The following is a 17,408-nucleotide window of genomic DNA, read 5'->3' on the forward strand; positions in this document are numbered from 1 at the left end:
TGCATGTACATACAACCGCACACACGGGGCATTCGCTTTATTCCTCAAAATGCGTATGTCGTTCAAAGCTAAAATTCCATGCCTAGCGACTACAAGAACAAAATGCAGTCATAGACGCAGGCGTAGCGGCCATCATTCTAGTTGCCATAGCGCTGAACAGTCGCGGCGGCGCCGAACAGTTTCAACTATTGTACTGTGCAACAAAAACTCATCTTCAAAAAATTCATTGATAAATTCGAGCTCATAGTTCTAAGAGCAAGAACTTTCATTCATAAAACGAGCCGCCCATATGCCAATTTTCTCGACAATTCAAAAATAGTCAATATTGGAATATTTCGCGTAGAATTATTTGCCAATATTTGATAAATCTTCAATTTTTGTCAAGTCGAGTGCCCGCGGCATCGTACATATGTATGCAAAAATATATATATGTAAATATGTCTTTCTAAATGCTCGACAGCCGCAGCTGCTGTGCGTCAAGTGCGCGCATGAGCATACAGTAAGTTGCAGAAGAAAACAAGTAGCTTAAAAAAAAGGTCTGATTCGGACATTTTAATACTAAGATAAAATTTGGAAACAATTATTTTATGTTAACTGATAGTAGGCAAATAGTTAATTAGTAGATTACTTTACGTATGTAGTTTTTCAATTGATAAAAAGTGCACAAAACATATGCATATATCTGCAGTTAGAAACTTACTCTGAAATCAGAGCATTTGTAGGTGCCTGTAAACATGTCAAGGTTACTGTACATACAATGCTGTGCCTATGAATGTGCGCTGCGCCTTTGAATGCGCGCTGGATTTCTTGCGAAGTTTTACCGTTTTATCTTGAGCTGTGGCTGGTGAGCACACATACACACAGCATATACATATGCGCAAATGTATATAAATTCACAAATGTATATAAATTCACAAATTTACATTTGCATATGCCATCTTCCTGTGCGCCTGGTAATGAAGCGTTTGCTATAGAGGATTTTGATTCAGTTGAAGGGAATTCAACAAAGTTTTACAGACACCAGACAGACAGACATAACATATGTACATAATTTGGATGATTTGGAGAAATTCAAATATATAGGTCATATTAAAAAGCTACCTAGCATTCTTTGCTTCTAATCACCAACAAATTCTTATCGACTGCTGCTAAATTTACATAATTCAGCCCCTTACTGTTAATTTTTGTTGAAAAATGTGTCTGTGGTGAAATTGTCTTCGCGAGACGAGTACCCCTCGAAAATGAACACTTTCCTGTCATTGAGACTTCTCTATACATTAACGTTCTCTGTTTTCCGTACCGACGTCACGGCACATTATCATTCTATCCATGGTGGAAAGAATAATGAGGTGGCGCCTATCGTGATCCCGTTACTTTGCGCTCAGCGAATTTGACAACTAGTTACGTGTCTTAGCTCCAGTATGGCCAGATTACCATTTTCGTAACTTGATTTATCTTTTTTTTTTTGTTATTTTTATTATTTTGTGTCTCGGAGTTTTAGTTCTTTCTTCATGACATTTTTCTAGTTGTTCTAATTAAAATGTCATGTTTATAATTTTGTAAAATATACATTTTTTAATAATTATTTAAATAATTCACTCAGTTTTATTTAGCTTTACTTTTTTTTAACATCTGGTGGCATTGCCCGCGAGTGCAGGTATTGTTGGTGTTCTTCTGCTTTCGGCAGTCAAATCTCTCTCTCGCTACTGCAGTGTTGCCTAGCTTTGGATATAAAAACGCATTAAAATGCCCATTCAAAGAAAATAACCCAACAAATTTTTATTGAATCACTTAAATAACTTTGTATGCGTGACAAATTGTCTTTAAAGTGTGCGTTTTTTTTAAATAAATGTGTCATGCTTATGTACAATTTAATTTATGAGGTTTTTTTTAAGCGAGACTTTTTTGTTAAGGGAACGACTTTTTTGCTATATTTGAAGTTATGTAACTAGATAAGGTACTCTTTTTGTAAAAATGTCAGTATGGTTTCTTTAGTATTTTCTGGTATTTTGTTGTTTATTTTTACAATGAATATAACTCTTAATGCCCTATGTCTCACTAAGGATTGATGACCGGAAGAAACGATTACACCTCTATGGTTTTAATTCGCATTCAATAAATATTCAAAGGCTTTTTAAAATGTGTAAAAAGGTTTTCAATCTTAAGAAGAGTTGAGAGAGGTTTGTTTGTGATCACAAATATGTGCACGCATAAGTCTATTTGCATACATATGTTTATAATATTTAATTAAATTAAAGTTAAATGTTTTAAAATGTCTATAGGAATAGTCACTGAGCACCGATCCACGGACTGAGTACACTGCCTCCGCCATCCATCCAGTGGCACCATCCGTTCAAGGTACTTCTCCTGGCGCAACTCCATCAGCACTATTAAAATCCACATTCACACATTGTTCAATCTTATCAGCGGCTGTGCAACAATATTAGACACTATAAAATGTGTAGATCCATGGCTTGGTTGAACAATTTAATATGATTTGCAAAATATTTAAGATTTTTCCTACCATTTTTTCAAAATACTAAATTTTATAAGAATCAACTAATTTTCATTAGCACTAAAATCTTCTCAGAGTGACCTAGTTTAACATTCTTTCTTTAATAATACAGTTTTTTTTAACTTACAGTTTCGGTAGCTTTAAATTAAACGCAAAAAGAAACAAACACGAAACTTCAAAATTTTCGCATTTTCGGTATAAAAAAGCACTAAATTTATTGCGAAGAGCAAATGGTTGGCAATACTGCACAACCCAGTAAACGTGACGTCACGTACACTCTGCGCCCATCAATCTTGTTTCTATCATTCTTGTCATTCTATCATTCAATTATTATTCTTTGCATCATGTCTATCATTATTATTGATAATGGTTGGCATGAGTAATTTGTATCTGAAAGTTATTAACGCAACATAAAATGTACTTTATTCCCATGCCCGCGAAAATTTCATTTTACCTATTCTCCATTTGCATTTAATAACATTCTTGAAGACTTTGTTATCACAATTTCAGCTACTTCTGCCTCATCGCTAAGGAGTAAACAACATAATATATCCAGGCAAAGTTTTATTAATTTTTAATTCAAACAATTTATTCGCAAAGCTAGAAATAATTTATTTACATTACTACTTATCTAGAAGTAATTTGCCATGAAAGCAACCAGCTGATTTTGGCGTTATGAATACTAAAAGCAAAAACAAAATACTTGTAAGTTTTTACTTACTTATGCCATAACCTGCAAAAAATTTCACTTAAGAGAAGGTACAGATGCCATAACCTGCAATAAATTTCACTTAAGAGAAGGTAAATACTCAAGACTCAGTCATCCTTGATAAATACTTACTTTTATTCTACTATTCATATACTGAATGCATCCAGAAGCATAATCAAAGCTGGATTTGCCATAAGTTCCATTAAAAGAAAACAACTCGACGAAGATTTAAATGTTGCAGATAACTAAATATCCCATTCATGCCTGCAAATTAGATAATTTTTAACATATTTCTATTAATTTGGGGAATGGGTATGCATGTTTGGGGAACGCTGCTGGAGTGACGGTCCTTGGTCGGGTATAAATCGATGTTGTTCCGGTGACGTAGAACCTACTGTTATAGATAATTTTATTGTCAATCACTTTAATTTGATTTAATGCTTATTTACTCTTAGCGTAATCTTTAGCGTTACGAGACTTTTAAATTCTAATTTTATTCAAATTACAAATAATTCAAATCCCAAATCAGTTAACAGTTACAGAAAAGGCAATGCTCGGATGGCCCAATTGCTTTTCTCCACTCTATCCAGGTTTAGCAGCATATGCGATGCTCTTATGGAGCGATAAACTGTTTAACCGTGGACTCTCTATCGAGTGTCACATGAACTCCTTGGTGAGAAAGGGTATACCAAATGAAATATTTTCCCGCTTTATTTCTGAATACACGAACAGCAACAAAACAGGCAGAGAACGTTAATACATTAATACCAAGAATGATATTCTTTCCATCATGCATTAATACATTAACGTTCTCTGAAACCGGTCTGTTCGAATAATTTTCGAGCAACGAAATTCTTGATAATTGTCATCTGTTCTCTCCCTCTCAGTTTCATTCTTCTAGCCTCAAAGAGATGAGTACATGAGAGTTGAGAGGGAAACTGCTTGTGGCGTGAAGCAAGGTGGATTTATTAAGGTGACAGCAAGGTGGATTTAATAAGGTGACAGCATTCTCCCAGCTGAATTTTTCGCCGTAGGTATGGCTTACGTCAAAATGTTATGCTTTGTTTGTATGTATTGGTATGTTTACATTCGTATGTTTACATTTGCTTGCTGATTTTGACATGATGCTTGCACCAAACGCAACAACAAATACATGTAGGGTTTTACTTATATGTGTTTGCTGTCACCTGTAATAAATTCGCCTTGGGTGACAGCATTCACCCAGCTGAATTTTTCACCGTAGGTATGGCTTACGTCAAAATGATATGCTTTGTTTGTATGTATTGGTATGTTTACACTCGTATGTTTACATTTGCTTGCTGATTTTGACGTGATGGTTGGACCAAACGCAACAACAAATACATGTAGGGTTTTACTTATATGTGTTTGCTGTCACCTGTAATAAATTCGCCTTGGGCGTGAAGTTTTCGGAAAAATTCACGTCTGGGTTTGACTTTGAAATTGAAAACAACCGATTTTGGGGGTGAAGGTTGTACCGTTGGAAAGGTACAAATTCCAAATTCACCCGAAAGCTTATAGTTTTGAAATATTTGAAGATAGAATTTTTAACCAAAGATATCAACATAAGAACCATGAATGTCAACATCAGCTGCTATTTCGAAGTTGGCAGCTCAATTTTCATTTTACTGCGCGCATCCAGCAATCTGATTTGTTCGATGCCATTTTGAAAACTCGTATAGTGCTGCCACACATACATAGTACACTAAAGTAAATACACTTAGGGCTGAGAATTCACTTTTTCTTTAGACGAGGGATTATATTTTAACTATATTCTATATAAAAAGTGGGTAGTAATTTAAATATTTTATTAAGAATAATTTATACAAGGTTTGAGTGTCCAATGAATTTTTTTCCAAGTTTTCACCTACTGCGGTTTTTATTTCTATATAAAACCATATACAGCGAATATACCAACAACTTTCATTTTATATTATATATAATTTGTTATAAGAAATTCTACGAAACATTAACAAACCAACGATTGTGTTTGTTTTGCTACTATATGGCAACTCGTTCGATCGCTATAAATTTCGAACAATTTTTACTACAGTCTGCGCAGTGAAAAATAAAGTTATTTTACAATCGTAATTTAACGAGTTTTTATAAATAATAATTAATGTAAACAGTTTAAATATTATAAAGTATTTACGAAAGTGAAGCAACTGAGATCAGTGCGTATCTTTATATGGATGTGGCGCTGTGTGGTTAACCAATTTTAAAACCTTTTATTTTAAATAACTCAAAAACTATTTGCTTCCGGCTGGTAAAAGTTTTATATTTGGAGAGGGGAGGACGGTACCACTTTTGCGCCAAAATCGTTAGTCTCTATTTTAAAGTTTTCCCTACGTCGGTGCTTCAAGCACTTCTCCGCCAAAAATTTCACATCAACAAACATGAGACGTACTCGACTAACTTCAGAAGCAAAACCATCGTTGAATTCCGCTTCAGGTTCCATTAACAGAACACAACTCGACGAAAGCATAAGTTGCGTAGACAAGTAAGTTAAATATTCATGATTGCAAATTAAGGGATTTTACTAATTACAAACAATTTAAATCCGAAATCATTAAATAGTTATAGAAAGAATCGTCCGACATTGGCGCAATTGCTCTACCTTGTAAACTTTGCGCGTAAGCATCCGAAAAAAAAAAATAAAACTAGGTCTGTCAGACTCACGCACGGTAGAAGTGAAACTTCTAAGTTGGTTGTTCCATGCATGGGAGCCCCGGTTTAGATCTCTCCCCCCTCTCTCGTGTTAAATTCAGGTTTTCATATTTTTTTTTTCTATATCACTCCACATAAATTTGTACTATTTATATTTGTCCTTATTAGCTTCAAATTTGACACTTGGGTGCAGTGTTGCACTTGACGTTGACATTTCTTTGCACTTCCAATGGTATTTTTTGCCTACTTTTGGCGCGTTAATCAATTTGCTTTGATCACCGAAACGGTTGAAATGTCATTTTACAACCTTCTACTTCAACTATCGTCACTCGTTTGGCAAACGCACTCATTGTATCGCTTCGTCTCCTCCATACCTACCATCTATTTACTTCACATCAGTTTCTTATTGCTTTCCCGCTTACACACATTCAATCGGCGCTTTATCTGATACTCACACGACAGAGAGAGCGAATAGGCGAGAGTGGGAAGGAGCAGCTGCTCCTTGGCCCCGCCCATTTGACGGATTTCGGTAACGCTCCGAACTTACCGTTTCACTCGCCTATTTTCAATCTGCCTTGGGGCCCCCGACGCGCCTAAAGAAGTTTCACTTCAATAATTACGTCTAAATTTGGACCTGTGAGTACCTTATGGGAAGAACTAGCCGACGAATTGAATTCTATGGAAGGGGCATATCGATCGGCTGATAAATGGAGAGAAGTAATTGATTTCATTTGAGTATTAAAATAGTTGCAAAAGAATGTATTTTTCAGTCTATGAGTACGTGGCGAAGTCAATTGCGGTGTAGAGCACGTCGAGGTAAAAGTAGTGGTGTACCTGAATTTGATGAATTCGCTTCATTTAATTTTGGCCAGCAAGCACTAACGAGCGATACGGATGTAGGTTTGCACTATTTAAGTTTTTGAAGTAAAACTTCTTTAGGTGCGTCGGGGGCCCCAAGGCAGATTGAAAATAGGCGAGGGAAACGGTAAGTTCGGAGCGTTACCGAAATCCGTCAAATGGGCGGGGCCAAGGAGCAGCTGCTCCTTCCCACTCTCGCCTATTCGCTCTTTTTGTCGCTCTCTCGCATCGCAAGCGCTGAACGATGTGAGGGAGCCACCGAGACACGTCGTCTCTCCCCTTCTCTCTCGAATGCCTTTCTTTCTCTCCCGTTTGCTCTATAGCAGTGCTGTCCAAAATGAAAAATGTGAGTGTATAAGTGAGAACGAGAGAATGGGAGCAGTCCAGTGGGAATTTTAAACCAAAATAAATAAATATTGGATTGGAGTAGAAAATTTTTGTGGGAGGAATCGAAATGCCTTTTGATATTACATCTATAGCTTCCTTTGAACGACTTGTAACATAAAAGGCATTGCAAGTCGCCAAAGGCACTTTCTAGCATAAAAAAGTTCTCACAGGGCATTGTATTGCATACATTAAGCGTCGCGGACAAACGTGTTGTTTATTCGTTGCTGGGTTGCTAACGACTGAACGATGGAGAGTAAGAATACGTGTCATCAATTGATGTATGGGATGGACAGCACTGCTCTATAGCAAACTACCCACGCCGTGCATCAGCCGTTCAGTAAGTGTGAAGCGAGGTTAGGATATTGCGTTGACCTGTGATTCGCACTGAACGAAGCGATATTCTTAATAGTTTTTAACAATATCGCTAAGTCGAAGGAATATACGTATTACGGCTATTGATTTTTCTTTATTGCGTAACTATTTAGAGGAAATTCAGTGTGTGTTGGTGAACAATTAAGTTACGAGCAAAATTAGTCAGAGTGAGACTGATGTGACGCAAACTTGCGCATCAGATGCGACTCATCAACAGATAGTTGTCTCCAATATGCCTGATGAAATACATGGCAATCCAAGGTAAATATATATTAAGTAAATATATCAAATAAATATATCAAAAAATATATCACATAAATGTACGATGAAATACATCACGAATGAGGGATTTTGAATACATAACCTCGTTAACGTGTGGGTTTGAATAGAAAATTCACTAAACTCGTAATTAATACACAGCCCCGGTAAATTGGTTTATCGCGTTCTTTCTGTCATCAATACGCTTTTTAATCGGAATATAAAATTGATTGGAAAATAAGAACACTAATATATGATCTAGGGACGTGATTTCTTCAACGGATTCGAATGTGGACGCGCTTCAAGCATCAAGTGCAGCAACAAATGCAGAGCCGAAGCCCACAATAACGAAATGGGCTGAATACAGTAGGAATTACAGACAGCGTCAAAAACTCGCTCGACCTCCGAAACCTCCACCTAAAACGCGAGCTGCGATTAGTAAAGCGTACCGAGAACGTCAGAAATTGTCGAAATCGATTGAAACTGGTGCTGCAAACATTATGCCATCAAAAGAAAAGCAACAGCGAAAAGTCGCTCAGCCCAATATGCCTGTTGCTCCAGTCCTTAGCCCAGATGATGGTCCACAACATATACAACATACGGTACAGGTGCATCGACAGTCTCAACCAATAACACAAAATGTTGCCAGAAAGACAACAGCTCAGCGGAAAAAATCAACTAAGATTAATAATAGAAACATATCTCAAATGGTATGTTCGAAGTGAATAATTGCGTCTTATAATACATTGATCGGGATTCTCACGGATTTTAATAATAATATATAAAATAAATTTATTTTGTAAGAATTTAGATGAGATTCAAGAGGCACCTATTCAACAACCAAGAACCACAAATGGGATTGATGGAATTCGCGAGGCACCTATCCGACGGTTAAGGACTCCACATGGGATTGATGAGATTCAAGACGCACCTGTACAAAACGCAAGAACAACACATACGAATCATGCTAATAGGAATGATTGGGATAATGTACGTATCATTTTCAAAAGAATGAAAAGAAAAAGTCGATAATAGTGAGTTTATTTAATTGCCTTCTAATCCAAATAATTTTGTTTATGTTGTGTAAAAAACAAGGAATTGGATGACCGGAGTAATTCAATCAGAACTCAGAAGAAATGTAAGGACATATTCAAGCACGACGCTGAAACGGAGGTATGTCACTGGTTTACATTTATTTGCATTTTAGTTTAAAAAACTATACATGTTTGTAGATCGTACTGGAACCGGAAGCAGATATAGAGATACAAAAGGAAATCGTTCCCCCGACAGTCGGTTCTGCTTTACCGGAACGACCCGGATTTTCATCCGGCCAAGGACTGTCACTACGGCACATGTATGGAAATGTTATAAATGTTGATACAACAACAACAACAATAAAAAAGGAAATCGATTGCTTTGACGATGATGATATAAATAAAGTGACGGCGATTTGCGAAGATATATCAGATGAAGATTCTAAACCGGATGTAGGTTATCAATCACACACGAATTTTCATTCTTAATTAATTAGACTCAAAATATTCGAAGGCTATTCTTGATTTTGAAGCTGAAATGGATATGAAAACTGAGATTGAGCTAGCGAATGAAGAATATACAACTTCTGAGCTGAACACCCCCACATCATCAGGACTGTCACTACGGCACATGTATGGAAATGTTATAAATGTTGATACAACAACAACAACAATAAAAAAGGAAATCGATTGCTTTGACGATGATGATATAAATAAAGTGACGGCGATTTGCGAAGATATATCAGATGAAGATTCTAAACCGGATGTAGGTTATCAATCACACACGAATTTTCATTCTTAATTAATTAGACTCAAAATATTCGAAGGCTGTTGAAGCTGAAATGGATATGAAAACTGAGATTGAGCTAGCGAATGAAGAATATACAACTTCTGAGCTGAACACCCCCACATCATTAATAAATGTGCCGACATTGGGTTTTCCGGTAAATTAACATTGCAAAATTTTTTATGTATTAAATATTTTAATTATTATCCAAAAATATTCAGGTCACTACACAGTCGCAAATTTGTGTTACTCTCCGACCAAATACTTCTTTGAATGCAACAATGCTGGCCTCTGGTGAAGCTGACAGAGCAACTACTTCGGATAAATCTAAAAAGTCGGTAGAAAAAGCGTGCAAAAAAAGTAAAATTGCTGTTCTTCCCTGCCCATCAGATATTACGAATGCCTCAGATGTGGGGCATAAAGAAAGACGAGTCTTTACAATCTCACCCCCATCAACTTCTTTGAATATATCTACGCAAGCCACAGTTGACACCGCCAAGGACGAAAAAAGTGTTCTTTCCCATCCATCTCCAACTACGGCAAAAGGTAAAAGAGAAAATGTTTGTATTGCCCGTTCAAAAATTACTTTGGATCCCTCTTTGATACCCGCAGAGGTGACGGGCACTGAAAGCTTTAACACCAAACATTCTACGCATACGTCCGTACCTGAAGATACAACAAATGGATCGAAAAAACGCAAGATCACATCTCTTAATGAAATGTACGAAATCGTTTTAAAGAGCATAAATAAGCGAGATGAACGAGAAGAGCAAATGATGGGTATTTTGCAAGGACTCACAGTTGCCGTAACAAGATTGACAGATAACGTTCAGAGACTAGAGGAAGTATTGACATTTTGTAAGAATAATTAATAAAATAAAAGGTATTAAGAAATATTTATTTTCTACATTGTACTGATATTTTGTTGCAAAAACAAAAAAAAAAAATTTAGTCATCGCAGCTGTGGCAGGTCCGCAACAGTTGTGTGCATACAACAGTTCATCATCAGTGCAGTTTCATTGGAGATGTGAAAGCGTACACAGGTTAAAAGTATATTTCTTTGTACACCAGTGTATATACTAGGCTTCTGTAAAAATAGTAATATTTCCTCCACTTTAATCAATTATAAATGTTGTGTATAACGGTGTCTAACGTGTGTGCCGTCTACAAATTTTGGCGCACACTTCAAAGCCGCTTTCTCTGACACCTTCGTCGAAGCCTCTTCTACCGATGTTTGTAATTCGTTTTTGAAGTGAAACTTCTTTAGGCGCGTCGGGGGCCCCAAGGCAGATTGAAAATAGGCGAGTGAAACGGTAAGTTCGGAGCGTTACCGAAATCCGTCAAATGGGCGGGGCCAAGGAGCAGCTGCTCCTTCCCACTCTCGCCTATTCGCTCTCTCTGTCGCTCTCTCGCAGTAGTAGACTGGCGACATGCAGGCAACCGACAATCGACAACCGACAACGGGTATTATAGATAGCCATAGCCCGTGCAAATGAGTGCTGTGTGTGAGTATCAGATAAAGCGCCGATTGAATGTGTGTAAGCGGGAAAGCAATAAGAAACTGCTGTGAAGTAAATAGATGGTAGGTATGGAGGAGACGAAGCGATACAATGAGTGTGTTTGCCAAACGAGTGACGATAGTTGAAGTAGAAGGTTGTAAAATGACATTTCAACCGTTTCGGTGATCAAAGCAAATTGATTAACGCGCCAAAAGTAGGCAAAAAATACCATTGGAAGTGCAAAGAATTGTCAGCGACAAGTGCAACACTGCACCCAAGTGTCAAATTTGAAGCTAATAAGGACAAAAGTAAATAGTACAAATTTATATGGAGTGATATAGAAAAAAAATATGAAAACCTGAATTTAACACGAGAGAGGGGGGAGAGATCTAAACCGGGGCTCCCATGCATGTAACAACCAACTTAGAAGTTTCACTTCTACCGTGCGTGAGTCTGACAGACCCTAGTTTTTTTCTTTAGACGAGGGATTATATTTTAACTATATTCTATATATAAAGTGGGTAGTAATTTAAATATTTTATTAAGAATAATTTATACAAGGTTTGAGTGTCCAATGAATTTTTTTCCAAGTTTTCACCTACTGCGGTTTTTATTTCTATATAAAACCATATACAGCGAATATACCAACAACTTTCATTTTATATTATATATAATTTGTTATAAGAAATTCTACGAAACATTAACAAACGAACGATTGTGTTTGTTTTGCTACTATATGGCAACTCGTTCGATCGCTATAAATTTCGAACAATTTTTACTACAGTTTGCGCAGTGAAAAATAAGGAAAAACTTTAGTATAATGTATATCGCTTTGGAAAAAACGGTAAAAAGGGGGTGATAGAGGGGTGTATCCCCATTTTAAAACTGAAAACAGAACCTGCCGGAGGCTTATAGTTTTTAAGTAATTTAATGTTAAAGTTCTCTAATTTAGCGAAAAGTTGGTGTTGCCATACACCTGAAATGAGAGCGAAGTTCGCACGCAGGGATGTTCGGTGGAAGGTTCATTGAAAAACTGCAGTATTTTTTGCTGTAATTTAAAGTTGAGAAATATTTTTGAAAATAAAAACACACAACATATTTAAACTTAAAAACAATGATATTAAGCGTATCACAAAAAATAATAAAGTAATTAAAATTAAATTAAATTAATTAACACAGTATTTTTGCGTAGAACTCCTTTTCGCGTGGGCGGCCTTCGGCCGCGCTTCAAAAAAATAACCCTCATCAGTCCAACTCCGGCTACGCAATCCACAGTATTTTTGCGTAGAACTCCTTTTCGCGTGGGCGGCCTTCGGCCGCGCATCGAAAAAATAACCCTCATCAGTCCAACTCCGGCTACGCAATGCACAGTATTTTTGCGTAAAACTCCTTTCCGTGTTAAAACCATTGAACCTAAAATTAAAACGTCATATGCGTGTATGGAGTAAGGAGGCACAATAACCCCCAGCCCCATGATTAACACTAAACTCAAGAACTTATTTTTTGTTTTCATTTGCAGGCATCCGGCAACACCATACTGTTGGCATTCCAATCTTCTTCTTATTCGCGCTTAAAATTGGGATGTGATTGCATAGGCAAATGAATTTGCATTTAATTTTAATAGATATAATTAGAATATTAGCATAAAAATCGGTAAAAACACGCATGTGAGTGTATATTTGGTGAATTTTAGTGAAATGTTAAAAAATATAGAGTGTAATGTGGCAAATTATAGTGAAGTTCCCGAGGGCATTTTGAATGTAAATAATAAAAAAATTATTATTTCCCGAATAGTTTAAAGTTATAAAGAGTGTTCCTTAACACCTCACTAACATCTCCACCAAGTTTCATTAAAAAAAACATTATAGTTTGCCAGAAATTCCAAAATATACATTGTTCTAAATTCCAGCCAAAAATAAAGTTATTTTACAATCGTAATTTAACGAGTTTTTATAAATAATAATTAATGTAAACAGTTTAAATATTATAAAGTATTTACGAAAGTGAAGCAACTGAGATCAGTGCGTATCTTTATATGGATGTGGCGCTGTGTGGTTAACCAATTTTAAAACCTTTTATTTTAAATAACTCAAAAACTATTTGCTTCCGGCTGGTAAAAGTGTTTATATTTGGAGAGGGGAGGACGGTACCACTTTTGCGCCAAAATCGTTTGTCTCTATTTTAAAGTTTTCCCTACGTCGGTGCTTCAAGCACTTCTCCGCCAAAGATTTCACATCAACAAACATGAGACGTACTCGACTAACTTCAGAAGCAAAACCATCGTTGAATTCCCCTTCAGGTTCCATTAACAGAACACAACTCGACGAAAGCATAAGTTGCGTAGACAAGTAAGTTAAATATTCATGATTGCAAATTAAGGGATTTTACTAATTACAAACAATTTAAATCCGAAATCTTTAAATAGTTATAGAAAGAATCGTGCGACATTGGCGCAATTGCTCTACCTTGTAAACTTTGCGCGTAAGCATCCGAAAATAATTACGTCTAAATTTGGACCTGTGAGTACCTTATGGGAAGAACTAGCCGACGAATTGAATTCTATGGAAGGGGCATATCGATCGGCTGATAAATGGAGAGAAGTAATTGATTTCATTTGAGTATTAAAATAGTTGCAAAAGAATGTATTTTTCAGTCTATGAGTACGTGGCGAAGTCAATTGCGGTGTAGAGCACGTCGAGGTAAAAGTAGTGGTGTACCTGAATTTGATGAATTCGCTTCATTTAATTTTGGCCAGCAAGCACTAACGAGCGATACGGATGTAGGTTTGCACTATTTAAGTTTTTTAATATAATTGCCTTCTAATCCAAATAATTTTGTTTATGTTGTGTAAAAAACAAGGAAGTGGATGACCGGAGTAATTCAATCAGAACTCAGAAGAAATGTAAGGACATATTCAAGCACGACGCTGAAACGGAGGTATGTCACTGGTTTACATTTATTTGCACTTTAGTTTAAAAAACTATACATGTTTGTAGATCGTACTGGAACCGGAAGCAGATATAGAGATACAAAAGGAAATCGTTCCCCCGACAGTCGGTTCTGCTTTACCGGAACGACCCGGATTTTCATCCGGCCAAGGACTGTCACTACGGCACATGTATGGAAATGTTATAAATGTTGATACAACAACAACAACAATAAAAAAGGAAATCGATTGCTTTGACGATGATGATATAAATAAAGTGACGGCGATTTGCGAAGATATATCAGATGAAGATTCTAAACCGGATGTAGGTTATCAATCACACACGAATTTTCATTCTTAATTAATTAGACTCAAAATATTCAAAGGCTATTCTTGATTTTGAAGCTGAAATGGATATGAAAACTGAGAATGAGCTAGCGAATGAAGAATATACAACTTCTGAGCTGAACACCCCCACATCATTAATAAATGTGCCGACATTGGGTTTTCCGGTAAATTAACATTGCAAAATTTTTTATGTATTAAATATTTTAATTATTATCCAAAAATATTCAGGTCACTACACAGTCGCAAATTTGTGTTACTCTCCGACCAAATACTTCTTTGAATGCAACAATGCTGGCCTCTGGTGAAGCTGACAGAGCAACTACTTCGGATAAATCTAAAAAGTCGGTAGAAAAAGCGTGCAAAAAAAGTAAAATTGCTGTTCTTCCCTGCCCATCAGATATTACGAATGCCTCAGATGTGGGGCATAAAGAAAGACGAGTCTTTACAATCTCACCCCCATCAACTTCTTTGAATATATCTACGCAAGCCACAGTTGACACCGCCAAGGACGAAAAAATTGTTCTTTCCCATCCATCTCCAACTACGGCAAAAGGTAAAAGAGAAAATGTTTGTATTGCCCGCTCAAAAATTACTTTGGATCCCTCTTTGATACCCGCAGAGGTGACGGGCACTGAAAGCTTTAACACCAAACATTCTACGCATACGTCCGTACCTGAAGATACAACAAATGGATCGAAAAAACGCAAGATCACATCTCTTAATGAAATGTACGAAATCGTTTTAAAGAGCATAAATAAGCGAGATGAACGAGAAGAGCAAATGATGGGTATTTTGCAAGGACTCACAGTTGCCGTAACAAGATTGACAGATAACGTTCAGAGACTAGAGGAAGTATTGACATTTTGTAAGAATAATTAATAAAATAAAAGGTATTAAGAAATATTTATTTTCTACATTGTACTGATATTTTGTTGCAAAAACAAAAAAAAAAAAATTTAGCCATCGCAACTGTGGCAGGTCCGCAACAGTTGTGTGCATACAACAGTTCATCATCATTGGAGATGTGAAAGCGTACACAGGTTAAAAGTATATTTCTTTGTACACCAGTGTATATACTAGGCTTCTGTAAAAATAGTAATATTTCCTCCACTTTAATCAATTATAAATGTTGTGTATAACGGTGTCTAACGTGTGTGCCGTCTACAAATTTTGGCGCACACTTCAAAGCCGCTTTCTCTGACACCTTCGTCGAAGCCTCTTCTACCGATGTTTGTAATTCGTTTTTATCCAATGTTGCATTACCTCCATTCTTCAATAGTATATTGTGCAATATGGCACATGCATATATAATGTTTGCCGCACGTTCGTGCTTATAATACAACCTGCGCCCTTTGGAGAGACATTTAAAGCGGGTTCTTAATACGGCGAAAGCTTGCTTAATACAATTATGAGCTCTTCTATTCCTATCGTTATAGGATAACTCCAGGCGACTCCTAGGCGTCACAGGAGTAAGCAGCCATGGTTCTAGAGGATATGTGACATCGCCTAGTAACCAAGTGTTTCGTGAACCTAATTTGTAATGTTTTATTAAAAATTGGCGTGCCGAAGAACTACGCCAGATGGATGAATTAGATAAGGAACCAGGCGATCTCGCGTTTAGTGATGTGAATAACAAGCGGTGATCACAAATCTATCAAATAAATTGTTATAGTGGAGATATTAATTGAAGACAATAGCTTATTCAGCTGGATGTACTCACGCCTTCTACTTTGATACTGTATTCACCGTGCTCATTAAAATATTCTTCCGATCCGAATTTGTCTTTCGGCGCCAGTATTTTAATGTGCGCTGTTCCAATGACACCCAAAGTATTATCCATGTCAAATTGTTCTTTGAAACTATAAAATAATTGTTCCGCATATACAGCAGCTCACAAACATAACATTTTGTCGTCAATACTCACCCCTTCTTCACGACTGCTTGACTCTCATTTGTGCCTGGAAAGCATATTTCATCACCTTTTTGTGTAACCAATAGTTCCGTTATACTTGACAATGAGCGCGACATCGATGGCTGACTGATGTCGAATATTTTATTGCTATTAGAACGTTTTGGAAAGCTACCGGAAGTGTAAAAATTGACCGTTGTTAGAAATCTTAGAGCGAGAGGTAGACTAGTGTCCTGTTTATCGTACGGTAGCAAGTCTTCTATTAATGAGCGACACATTGATTTTGGCAAGAGGAAGTGCTTTTCGAAAACTTGGGCTGGCAAATTAAACGGATCGCTGCAGTCACGAAGAAGCTTCATATTATTGCTATTGAAAGCATCCTGCCACGTCTCAATTAAGAGCAATAGAAATTCCTCTTCCATTTAGATACTCTAAGCACGATTTCAAAAACGAATTTATTTAGCGCTACTATTAAATTTTTATCCAGCAAAGTGGAATATTATAGCCCTGTCACAATAGGTCCGTTACGTCCGTTGCATTGACTGACGTGACGTGTAAAACGTACCGTGGTGCCACAATGGAAGTATTGCATGTAAACATAAAACAAATGTTCGTGTCGTGAGAGCAAATAATATAAATATTTCGTTGTGTATAAATAGGTTCTTGTTGGTTGTGAAATATATTATAAAATTTTGCTTATTGCAGCAAAAGAGGGTTTTAATAGAATTTATGGTAGTCGTAAACAGTGGGTCCGACCACAACTTCGAGATCGGGACGCACATTTATTTTTCAGACAACTTGGTTAAGCCCAGTCTTTTCTCTACTTTTTCAAGCTTTTATCCCAAAAATAATAATTCATTTAAATTTCCTTTATTTCCTGGAATTAATTAGATATGTTATAAAACACCATCGATAAAAATTTGCGCAATACAAAATTGTTCTTCTAAACCGTTGTCATTTTCGCCGCACTTGCCGTAGGGCAAAAGTAGAAAGTTGCCAGATTTTGTGCACAATCTTTTTTGATGTCAGTCAAATTTGTTGCCGTAACGGACGATACAGACTCATTGGGACGGGTCTATTAGGTACACAAATTTTGGTTTACCTTTCAATTGCAATTAATT

The 17,408-nt window shown here is 36.6% G+C and overlaps 3 protein-coding genes and 1 long non-coding RNA gene across 9 annotated transcripts; 2 read left to right on the forward strand and 2 right to left on the reverse strand.

Moving 5' to 3' along the window:
- Nucleotides 1–3,146: 3,146 nt before the first annotated feature.
- Nucleotides 3,147–6,361, reverse strand: LOC128859192 (uncharacterized). Of its 2 annotated transcripts, none has more exons than XR_008454108.1 (3): nucleotides 5,922–6,361; nucleotides 3,357–3,488; nucleotides 3,147–3,305 (listed from the first exon to the last, which is right to left on the reverse strand). It is a non-coding gene; the product is annotated as an uncharacterized LOC128859192 (long non-coding RNA). The 2 variants fall into 2 exon arrangements; XR_008454107.1 differs by having other exon boundaries at nucleotides 3,357–3,618.
- LOC128859190 (uncharacterized) lies at nucleotides 5,651–15,292 on the forward strand. 5 transcript variants are annotated; one of them, XM_054095970.1, is made up of 9 exons: nucleotides 5,651–5,742; nucleotides 12,624–13,452; nucleotides 13,530–13,704; nucleotides 13,758–13,883; nucleotides 13,964–14,041; nucleotides 14,101–14,355; nucleotides 14,417–14,542; nucleotides 14,607–14,931; nucleotides 14,998–15,292. In XM_054095970.1, exons 2-9 carry the CDS (start codon nucleotides 13,349–13,351, stop codon nucleotides 15,255–15,257), a joined length of 1,449 nt encoding a protein of 482 aa, XP_053951945.1. In that variant the 5' UTR covers nucleotides 5,651–5,742; nucleotides 12,624–13,348; the 3' UTR covers nucleotides 15,258–15,292. The 5 variants fall into 5 exon arrangements, with proteins under 5 accessions (XP_053951945.1, XP_053951941.1, XP_053951942.1 ...); XM_054095966.1 differs by having other exon boundaries at nucleotides 12,624–12,864; nucleotides 13,014–13,452; nucleotides 14,607–15,292; XM_054095967.1 differs by having other exon boundaries at nucleotides 12,624–12,771; nucleotides 13,014–13,452; nucleotides 14,607–15,292.
- On the forward strand, nucleotides 6,951–10,512 carry LOC128859189 (uncharacterized). The gene is made up of 9 exons (XM_054095965.1): nucleotides 6,951–7,787; nucleotides 8,047–8,494; nucleotides 8,589–8,774; nucleotides 8,880–8,957; nucleotides 9,017–9,271; nucleotides 9,333–9,584; nucleotides 9,646–9,762; nucleotides 9,827–10,151; nucleotides 10,218–10,512. The coding sequence occupies exons 1-9, from the start codon at nucleotides 7,759–7,761 to the stop codon at nucleotides 10,475–10,477; spliced, it is 1,950 nt and encodes a 649-aa protein (XP_053951940.1). The 5' UTR covers nucleotides 6,951–7,758; the 3' UTR covers nucleotides 10,478–10,512.
- Nucleotides 15,263–16,943, reverse strand: LOC128859191 (putative nuclease HARBI1). Its single transcript, XM_054095971.1, has 3 exons — nucleotides 16,303–16,943; nucleotides 16,099–16,237; nucleotides 15,263–16,029 (listed from the first exon to the last, which is right to left on the reverse strand). Exons 1-3 carry the CDS (start codon nucleotides 16,707–16,709, stop codon nucleotides 15,499–15,501), a joined length of 1,077 nt encoding a protein of 358 aa, XP_053951946.1. The 5' UTR covers nucleotides 16,710–16,943; the 3' UTR covers nucleotides 15,263–15,498.
- Nucleotides 16,944–17,408: the final 465 nt, after the last annotated feature.

The sequence above is a fragment of the Anastrepha ludens genome, chromosome 3 (genome assembly GCF_028408465.1).
Source record: "Anastrepha ludens isolate Willacy chromosome 3, idAnaLude1.1, whole genome shotgun sequence".
NCBI lineage: Eukaryota > Metazoa > Arthropoda > Insecta > Diptera > Tephritidae > Anastrepha > Anastrepha ludens.